At 36.7% G+C, this 10,311-nt stretch overlaps 1 protein-coding gene across 1 annotated transcript; it reads right to left on the bottom strand.

Annotated features, from left to right (window-relative positions):
- Positions 1–516: 516 nt before the first annotated feature.
- LOC128019993 (serine/arginine repetitive matrix protein 2) lies at positions 517–9,788 on the bottom strand. Its single transcript, XM_052606477.1, has 8 exons — positions 9,484–9,788; positions 7,818–7,918; positions 7,174–7,366; positions 7,004–7,074; positions 4,405–6,873; positions 3,866–4,302; positions 2,370–2,456; positions 517–2,144 (listed from the first exon to the last, which is right to left on the bottom strand). Exons 2-8 carry the CDS (start codon positions 7,843–7,845, stop codon positions 2,142–2,144), a joined length of 3,288 nt encoding a protein of 1,095 aa, XP_052462437.1. The 5' UTR covers positions 7,846–7,918; positions 9,484–9,788; the 3' UTR covers positions 517–2,141.
- Positions 9,789–10,311: the final 523 nt, after the last annotated feature.

Genomic DNA, 10,311 nt, shown 5'->3' with positions numbered 1-10,311 from the left:
TTGTTAAGATGTTTTATGTGATCTTTTATTAACATAAGTAGATTTTTTTATTGAGTCTTAACACTACTTTTTGTTGGAATCACAATCTGACAGGTGTGGATTGTCAAGCTATAAATTATCTCCAGCTTCTTAAAAAAAAAAAAAAAAATGAACAATGAAAACTTTAAAATTTGATAAGTGTCGATGTCAATTGTACTGTACGTTTTTTTTTCTCAAATGAAAACAGATGAAATCAATGATTTTTCTAAAGATTTCATAGGTGACAATTCTTTTCCAATATAACTGATTAGAAAAGAAAACACATTTTCAATTTATGTAGATTGTTTCCTTTAATATTTGAAGTTGCATTATATACAAAGTGTGCCATTATTTTTCACAATGTGATGGAAAGGATTAAAATGCTTCGTCAAAACTGAGGATGTTTCACATTTTATGCAAGGAATGTGGGCTTGTACCTTTTTTATACTATCCTTAAGAAAACTTCAGCATGGCCATCCTATTTTTTTTTTTTTATGAGAGATTTCTAATTGAAGGGATAGTCCAGGAATGGAAATTGCCATCATTTACTCATCCTCATGTTAACACAAACCTTTCTGCAGAAAAAGTCAGTCACACAGGTTCGGAACAACATGAGGGTGGATAAATGGTGACAATAATTTCACTGTTGGGTGAAATGTCCCTTAAAATAAACAATACTGGCAAAACGAAATAATTATAATTCCCAATGCTTGTTAATTAATCTAATGGAGTGTAAAGAAATTCTGTACAGAAGTTCGGATCATTTCTTAAATGTGGACAACAATACTGTGACAAACCTATCAACTATTTTGTGTGGAAAATTCCATCTTGTTAAACATACTCTAACAATGAATCTTCATGTATCGACCTTAAAGAGTTAAATATTTTTAAGTTAATTAGTAGGAGCTGTGCCATCATCATGTTTTTTTTTTAGATAAATCGGTAAAGTGGTCTCCACCATAGAACACAGAGGTAGAGGTGGAGAGGTAAAAAATAATAATAATAATTCAGACAAAACACACACCTACACAATATACAGTACATGTGTCTAAACAATCTTATGCATTTTAATCACCCTTTATCTAGAATAGTGATGGGTGATGTTTTCACTCCTGAAAATACAGCATCCCACCCTGCAGCTATGCTGGGTCAAATATTTCAGTCACAAAGATAAAACAGCATTGTATACCACACAACTGCAACGTGGTCTGTCATATACAAGGATGCACTATATGAGAAGACTAAAAATAAGAATAGAAACCTTTAATCTCATCAATGAGTCATTATCTGTGAATTTTGCCACAATGCCAGTTACCATCAAGCAGGACAGCAAGGTTTAACCAATGTTAATAAAGGATGTGGTCAGAACCCTTACAATGCACATCAATGCAAACATCATCTGTTAAGTATAGCACTCAAGTACATCCACAACTCTGAAACTCAACATTTAATTTGCTTTAAAAATTCACAAAAGTGTTAATGAACAAAAACAATTATCTTTAATGTATTTAAACAAGTGACTAACACTTCATTAATTTTAAAATGACAGGAAAAAAAAAAAAACCTTCTAAAATGATCATGTCTCTGTACGTTAACAGAAAGCTCTGAAAGTGTGTACCAACAGACCTTACCTGTGATCTAAACTACACCACAAAATCAGTTCTTTCTTTTAAGTACACCTATAAATCTGAATTAAATCTACCAGAGGTCCTTCTTCAATGGCATCAAGAGGCACCATATGTAGTGAAGGTAAAAACAAGCCTGAAAGCAAAACATTTCACTGTCAGTCTGGGCAGGTAGTATGTCTGTTCAACACTTCAGCCCCTTTGTTCTACTTTTAGACATACTGAATGGTCCAATGTGGTAGTTTGTAGTCCAAGGTAAAAAAAGAAAAAGAAAAAAAGGTTCCTGTAGCTTGCAGCTGTTCCAATAACTGACAATTTAAAGATGACTGAAAACAGTGTAGCTTCAAGTGTCCAGATGCTCTAATGTCCTTCTCCTGTGAGCAAACAAAAGCTTTATTTACATGAAGAATGCAATCCTCTAGCAGAATCCATCCTAAATACAAGCCGCAGGTGTCCATCATCAGGACTATATTCGAGATGCAGCAGAAGGACAGTGGGTTACTGCAAAAGAGTTAAAAAATAAAAAAACATTAACAAGAAGTAAATACAGGCAACCGATAGAAAATGTTAAAACTAGAACATGATTAATTCTAGGAGACCAAAAACTGCAATTAAAAGTTTTGGCCAAAAGCAGTATTTCACCAATCATTTTCTCTCAAAACTTGTACATACTTGGTTTAAAAATGGAGATGTTTTGCGGCTCTAAATTTAAGCATGAATACTCACCCGTCTCTCATCATCATCATCATCATCTGAAACATGTGGCCGTGCAATGCTCATCTCCTCCTTGCTCTCAGCAATCTGTTTACATTTCTGAAAAAAAGATTAGGAAAAAAAACAATACTAAGAGTACTAACAATATAAGTATTGTTTTTAAATGGATATATCAGGTCTTGGTAAGATTAATTTTTTTTATGTTTTAAGAAGCGTAAATGCTCCCAAAGGCTTGCTTTTATTTGATCTAAGTTACAGTGAAAATTTAATATTGTGAAAAAAATAAATAAAATTGTTTTCTTTTTGAATATATTTTTTTAAATAATTAATTCCTGAGGTGGTCAAGCTGAATTTTCAGCAGCCATTACTCCAGTCTTCGGTGTCTCATAATCCTTCAGAAGTCATTCTAATATGCTGATTTGGTCCTCAAACACATTTTGTTTTTATATTTATATATTTTCCAACACTGTAAATGCCTTTACTTGTCACTTTTGATTAAAGTATCTGTGTTAAAGTATTAATTTCATAATATATATAGATACATACATACATACATACATATATATATATATATATATATATATATACACACATATATACATGCATACAAGTGCTGAGCAACAATTACATTAAAAAAAAATCACAATTAATCACATTATTGTCATTGATTCATCGCAGTTAATCACATTGTTATGCACAAAACTAATATTGCATTTAAAAGTAGTGTATTGTGCACTTAATTTAAAAATAGGCCTGCTGCTATAAGCCTGGTTTGACTAGTGTGATCAATCCGTTTAGCAGTCCCTGACTATAGATCAGTGAGTGTTAGCGCTAACCGTGCCGGAGTGCAGAACATCTGATATGGGGTGCATGATTGTGTGAATATTTTTGAGTGACAAAAGTGATAGACCTGTAAAACAATATATTGTGATAGGGATGCTATCGGAAGCTTCCAATTTCTAACTTATAAATTCATGATTACATGATCATTGCATTCTTTTCTGTTAAAAATAACATTGGAGAGTGGTTTGGGAATGCTGACGCTTAGCCTAAATAATCTGATCTGGAGCATCCCCTCCTGTGACCCATGATTTGTCTGTATGTGTTTTCAGAGACAGTGAGCAACGGACTTTCATAATAATATTAAACTGCAATAATGCGCAATAAAAAAAATCAATTAATGCGTTAACATGATAATAACATTAACTTGCCCAGCCCTAATATATATATATATATATATATATATATATATATATATATATATATATATATATATATATATATATATATGTGTGTGTGTCTTAGGCCACTAGTATTTTCGCCAACAAAAAATGATTTTAAGGAAATGTCAGTTTACATTTTCAAACATAATTTTTTTGCCATTAAATGTAATAATCCATTGAGATTTTTGTTAAGACCCAGTATATATACACATATATCAATAAATATATATATATATAAAATGTATGATTATTCATTTAGCAACTGGGACAGAACTTAAATCTTACCTCTGTAAACTCTTTGATGCTAATGCTGTTAGCTTGTTGAGTCACTTTCCTCTTCACCTCCTCAATACTAGCCAGATTAGGTGTAGGTGCTGAAGGGGGCTTGTTGGTAATGGTAGGAAGTGGGGCCATCGGTGGCATAGATGCCAGAGCACCCATGTTGGAGAGAGCAGCAGTCATTGTCGCTGCAGTCATACTTGCCATGGCAGCGTTCATTGTCATGTTAGGCATTGCAGTCATACCTGGTATACCCATGGGCAGATTCATAGGTAAATTGGGCACAGGAAGTGGCAGAGGCAAAGACAATGGGGTTGGAGCTGGGGTTGGCAGAGGTAACTGCAGAATTGCCTTAGGCTTGAGACTTTCAGGTATGGGCATTCCGGCTTTAGCGCACATTGCAGCAGCATTAGCCTTCGCAATCTCCAAAAGTTGATCTTTATCTGAGGAGAGAGGCAATTAAAGTTATGTTGACATTATTTTGAAATCAACTTAATTTTATTAATGCCAACAAGCAGGGGAAACCGAGCAAAGAGCATATTTACCTAGGTCAGTGAGACGTGGTGGCGTCTTGCTAGAACTGCGACGAGATCTTGAGGTGGACCTCCTCTTACGGAGAATCAAAATTGGTGAATGACTTGGTTCACGTTTCCATCGATCTCGTCGATCAAAAGATCGTCCACGAAATGCTGGTCTCCTCCGACGTGAAACAGAACGTGACCTTCTGGATCGTGACTGACGAGCCCTTGACCGTGAACGAGATCTTCTCTTTCTAGCAGGGGAACGCGATTTGGACCTTCTTTTTCGAGCTGGCGATCTAGACTTTGACCGTTTCCGCTTGGGGGACTTTGATTTTGAGCGCTTTGCTCTTGTGTGAGATTTTGATCGTGATTTTGCCCTTCGATTGGTTGATCTTGATCTTCTTTTCCGAACAGGAGACCGAGATTTTGTCCTCTTTTTACGACTATGTGAGGGAGACCTGGACTTGCGTTTTCGTACAGGAGATCTTGACCTCCTCTTGCTACTGACAGATTTAGACTTGGATCGCCTTTTCTGTGTGGGAGAAGCTGATTTGGAGCGCTTTCTACGAACAGGTGATGTTCTGTTGGAGGACTTTGATTCTTTAACTTTACTCGGTGAAGGTGATCGTGAGCTCCCTGAGCGATCATCTTGATCTGTCCCTACAGTAATATGTTGAGGAACTGGCTCTGAGGACAAAGATCTGGATCGGTTTGATCTCCCTTCACATTCAGAGGGATGTTCGGGCTCTTGCTCAATGTTTTTACTTTGTGTTTCACATTCTGATGATTTTACATCTTCATTTGATGGATTTTGCACAGATGTACATTCAGTAGACACTGGTTTCCATCCACTTAACCCTGCTGACCCTTTTATTTCTAGATTTTCCTCCACAGGATCTAAAACTGGCTGTTTAGTCTCTGAGGTATCTTTCAAAATCTTATCCTTTAAGGACTTTTCCTCCTTTGTCGGAGATTTAGAGTGTGCCCTCTTGGTAGGAGATATACTTCTATCTGATGACTGTCGCTCCCTAGAAATGGATCTTGATCTTGATGTGCATCTCGGAGAAACTGATCTTGACGGTGTACCTTTTTGCTTTTTAGTTCTTCCTAATATTGGGGATTCAGACTTTGAATTATGTGAAGATGTCCGTGACTTTGATCTTTTATGTCGTTGAGGAGATGCTGACTGTGACTTTGTGCTATGAGGGCTCCTAGATTTTGACCTCCTTTGACAGGCTGCCGGAGAACGTGACGCAGAGGGCCTGGTGCGTTGAGGTGACCGAGACTTACTTTGACGTCTTGGGCTTCTTGAACCTGATCTTCTGCGAGCAGATCTTGATCTAGATCTTCTGTTTCTTCTCAAGCGTGATCTAGAACGCTTAAGGATCACAATGGATCTTGAGCGAGTTCGCCTGCCTCTTCGGACAGATCTAGACCTGGACCGCCTCAAACGAGGAGGAGTTTTCTTTCGAGAGCGGGACCTTGAGTGTCTTCCTCTCCGTACAGATCTGGACCTTGATCTTGAGCGCCGATTCTTCCGCTGTGAAATAGATTGTTTTGATCTTGAGCGTGAACGTCTTGATCTTCCAGTTGACCTAGATCTTGAACGATGACCACGTCGTGGAGACCTGGTCCTGGATCTTTTGGTCCTTGTGTGGGACCTCGAGTCAGAGCCATATGCTCTTCTTCCAGAGAGTGACCTTGACCTCCGTCCAGTTTTCTTTTTTACTTTGGACGGGGACCGTCTTGGAGACCTAGATCTTCTACGTTTTGTTCTATCCTTCCCACCAGAGCCAGACACAGACCTGTCCCTTGAAGATGATCTGTCATTATGACGTCCTGATTTACCAGATGACTTCTTTGGAGTTCTAGAGCAACTGTGTTTGGATTTTTTCCCTTTAGTGTCTGAAAGCGATCGTGACCTTGACCTTGACCTGGAGATGGACTGTTTTTTCTTTTCTTTCTGATTCCCATTTGATTCCTTTGAAATGTCCTTCTGGACAGCTTGCTCTTTGTGCACATTCTCTTGCTTAGGGATAATATCAGGAAGTTCTTGAGCTTTCCCAAAGTTTTCATGTTCCCCAACAGTTTCCACCTTCATGTCCCTCTCTGTGATTATTGCATGTGCAATCTCAGGAGACATCGGTTTTATTTCTCCTAATTTTAAACTTGCTTCTTCAGTGTGATCAGAAGTAATTTCTGTCTTTTTATCTTCCAACTGAGCTGTGCTATCTTTAAATTTGTCTTTTGAAAATTTAGCTGCAGTGATAGGTGACTTTCTGTCCATCTTTAAATTTGCTACCTCCAATTTTTGTGATTGTTTGGAGTCTGGTTCTGAGTCTGACCCTGACACTGAGGTACTCGCTGACCTTGAGCGAGAGGAGGACTTTTTCTCCTGCTTTTCCTCCTCTTTCCGTCTTTTTTTCTTCTTCTTTTTCCCACCACGATGTTTCTGCTTTTTAACCTTGGCATCAGCTTCCACATCACTGAGGTCTGTAAAGACACATATAGTTGTGCTCAAAATTTCAGATAAAAACCCATAGTAAATTGGGTTTTAAATTGTGCATACATGTATAATAATAATTTGCTGGATCATCTGTTAATTGAGAAAACACAAACATACCTTCTATACAGTTTTTTGTGGCATTCGCATGATCATCAGCCTCAGGGTTAGATGAGCCATCTTTTTTCACACTGTAAAAAACAAACATATTTGCTTTAATGAAAAAGAAACTGAAAGCATAAAATTTTTTTTTTTTTTTAAAACGGCATTGTCAAGCAACTAAAACTCACCTTGTTCTGGTTTGGGAATCACCATCTGAGTCAACTCCTGATTCAGAGCTACTCTCCTTTTCACCCTTACGCTTCTTACGTTTCTTTTTACTTTTGTGTTTCTTATGCTTCTTGTTTTTCTTTTTTGGTGTCTCACTTTCATCCTTTACAGTAATGACTTCATACGGAACAGCAGTATCAGATGGCTCATCATCTGTAGAGATAACATAAAATGTTTACAAACTAATTTATGTGAACACTATAGCCACAGCATGAAACAAGTGTTTTCTAACCATTATAATAAACGGTATACAAATAAGCTACATAATTATAATGCAGACTTAGCTACACCTTAAAAATGGCCAACAATAACTAAATAATAACAGTTGGTGTTAACAGTGTGAACCCCAAATGCCACACTTAGATGTAAAAAGATATACTGGGAAAATCAGTCATGTTACCTGTGAGAAAAGCAAGGAAGAAATTATATACTTAAGTAAGCGATCAGATAAATTAATAATATGGCACTTCTGAAAATGTATGAATATATGATATCATTTAAAGCACTTGTTCCAAAAATCATTCTGCCATTACCAATTTTCAACATGATTAAAGCAAAATGCTACAATTGTGACCGTATAAAGGACTAAGACTTTGTAACTTACCAGGACCAGTGTTTACTGCACACTCCATTTCAAAAACTGAATCCCAATCTTAATTTTTGTGATGATTTCTGTAGTCTTTGCTCTGACCCCGTTTTCTCACTCTACATTTAAAACAAATACAGAAATGCATATAAATTCAACAAACCAACCAAAAAACACCACATAAATAAAAAAGGATGGTGGTGATCCTAAACATTTTATGCAATCATTTTGTTTTCTGTGACACATTGATGTTTTGAATTTTATTTATGCCACCAAAGCAATACGATTCTGCAAGAACAATTGAGATGTCTTGGAAGCATCAGTTAAGATAGACTGAAAACTAATCAAATCACCAATTGTCATTGGTGTTTTTTATGAAGTTATACCTTTATGCAATTACATAGCCCTTACAGTATTTTATTTTATTTTTTATTTGTAAAGAAAACAACATTTATTAAGGCACAATTAAATATAGTTTGCCTCATATAAATGTTGCTAAAAAATGCTTTGCAATGCAGCTAGTGAAAATATTGTAAGCACAAATCTGAATGACTATGGGCAAAAAACCTTAATATTGAGCCCTGAAAAAAAATTAAAATACTTATAATGCGACTTACATAAAGACATGAACATATGTTTTATGGGCTAGTTACATAATATCTGACACACTTGGCACATACAGATTATTTGCACTCAATCAACAGAGCTGTTGCATAATAACATCAGCCTGGCAAATCACTTATGATGCTCATACGATTATAAAATATTAATTATTCAAACAGTCCCGATTTTTATATAATTTATGATGTTGCAGAAGGACACTGAATCAGTGTGACTAGGACAGTAGCTACAGTAGTTGTAACTCTCATAGAGACTAATATTTCTCAAATTAATAGCAGGTAAATTGGCAGACTGGAAATTCTTTACTTTAAGTGGTGGCTATGTTAGCTGATTAAATCATGCATCCCTCAACTCAAGGTCTTATCACTTGCCGACAATGCAGACAAATTACCCCTAAGCATTACACAAATTTGTTACTAGGTACCATTTTTTTTTTACCCATTTTCAGTCCAAACAACATAGATACTACATTTGTGTAACTGTATAATATATATTTGTACGTAAACGACAGTTAAGCAACCCGGCTAACACGGTCAAGCGGGCGCACGAGACACCTCGTGTGATTGTTTTGGTTTTATGCACCTCATGGAGAGATAACATTGTTGTGTGTAAGTGTTATTTTAATAAACAACAAAAACATACCTACCATTTATATAAACACATATAGTACATCTTTCGTTTTTTTACACGTTGCTTCATAAAAAAGACAGTATGGAGATGCGCTCCCGCGCGTTAACTCACCACGCGCCTGCTACACAGGCTAACTTTACAAACGTGCTTTGCAACTACAATGCCAGCTCATTTACATGTGTAATATAATTATATATATTTCCTGTGATATTATTAAGTTATGTAGGCGTAGGAAGCAACAATACATAATAAACACGGCTGAATAAGCGTCTCACAGAACACGCGGACAAAGACTCGTTAGCTTGTATTAGCTTAGCATCCAGCTCGTAACCGGCTTAACATCAAATATACAGCCATACGCACGGCCATTTCGGTCATATTCTTACATTTCGCCCTCATTATTCTTGAGAAATATTCACCCACATTTACTCACCTGTGTTGTGGATTTCTTCAGTTTTATCCGTTACGAAACCTCGGGAAAGTTGCTCGCTGTTGGTCGCCATGACATTCAGAGCACACTTAGTCCGCCAGTATCCCAGAAACACACGAAACAGGACAAGACTTCTTCGCTCGCCTGTCGGTGTAGCTAAAAGAACAGCGGCATCTAGTGTCATCTTAATGGATTCGCATTTACCTTTTCACTACGTATTTGACTAATTACAGTACCGTTGGAAGTTAAATAATAAAGGCTAATATAAAAGTATATTATATTACTACCTTTTCGATTTATTGATAGATACTGTGGTGGGGGATATATATTCTAATTTTAAAGTTTCACATTAACTAGAGGTGCTCCGATCACGATCGGCCGATCGTTATGCGTATCTCGTCAGTAAAGCCGGTTTTCTAATCAGCGGTTAATTCCATCAGGTGCGTGATTTCACATAGAGCAGCTGTTACTACACAGAGCCGTTGTTAATAGAGAAGATGCGCAAATCACGTTAATTTTCAGCGTTTATTGGCCCATCTTCTCAGTTAACAACGGCTCTGTGTAGTAACAGCTGCTCTATGTGAAATCACGCACCTGATGGAATTAACCGCTGATTAGAAAACCGGCTTTACTGACGAAATGCGCATTAACGATCGGCCGATCGTGATCGGAGCACCCCTAACATTAACCTTTTCATGTAGCCTACATTGTATCTACCTTCAGTTTTTTTTTTTTTTAATGTGACATTAAATTACCTTTTTAAACTATTTATTACCCCTGTAAGTTAAACTTGCAGCCTTGTTAGTGAAATGTTCTAGGCCTACCAGTTAA

Source organism: Carassius gibelio, chromosome A9, assembly GCF_023724105.1.
Source record: "Carassius gibelio isolate Cgi1373 ecotype wild population from Czech Republic chromosome A9, carGib1.2-hapl.c, whole genome shotgun sequence".
In the NCBI taxonomy this organism is placed as follows: domain Eukaryota; kingdom Metazoa; phylum Chordata; class Actinopteri; order Cypriniformes; family Cyprinidae; genus Carassius; species Carassius gibelio.
The sequence above is the reverse complement of the archived record's forward strand: the minus strand, read 5'-3'. Positions and strand labels throughout refer to the sequence as shown.

Excerpts from the sequence above, each read along its gene's own strand:
- LOC128019993 (XM_052606477.1), bottom strand. The coding sequence starts at position 7,845 with ATGGAGTGTGCAGTAAACACTGGTCCTG. Across the intron at positions 6,874-7,003 it reads CACAAAAAACTGTATAGAAG|ACCTCAGTGATGTGGAAGCT; the intron begins GTATGTTTGTGT and ends GTGTCTTTACAG. Across the intron at positions 2,457-3,865 it reads GCATCAAAGAGTTTACAGAG|AAATGTAAACAGATTGCTGA; the intron begins GTAAGATTTAAG and ends TCTTTTTTTCAG.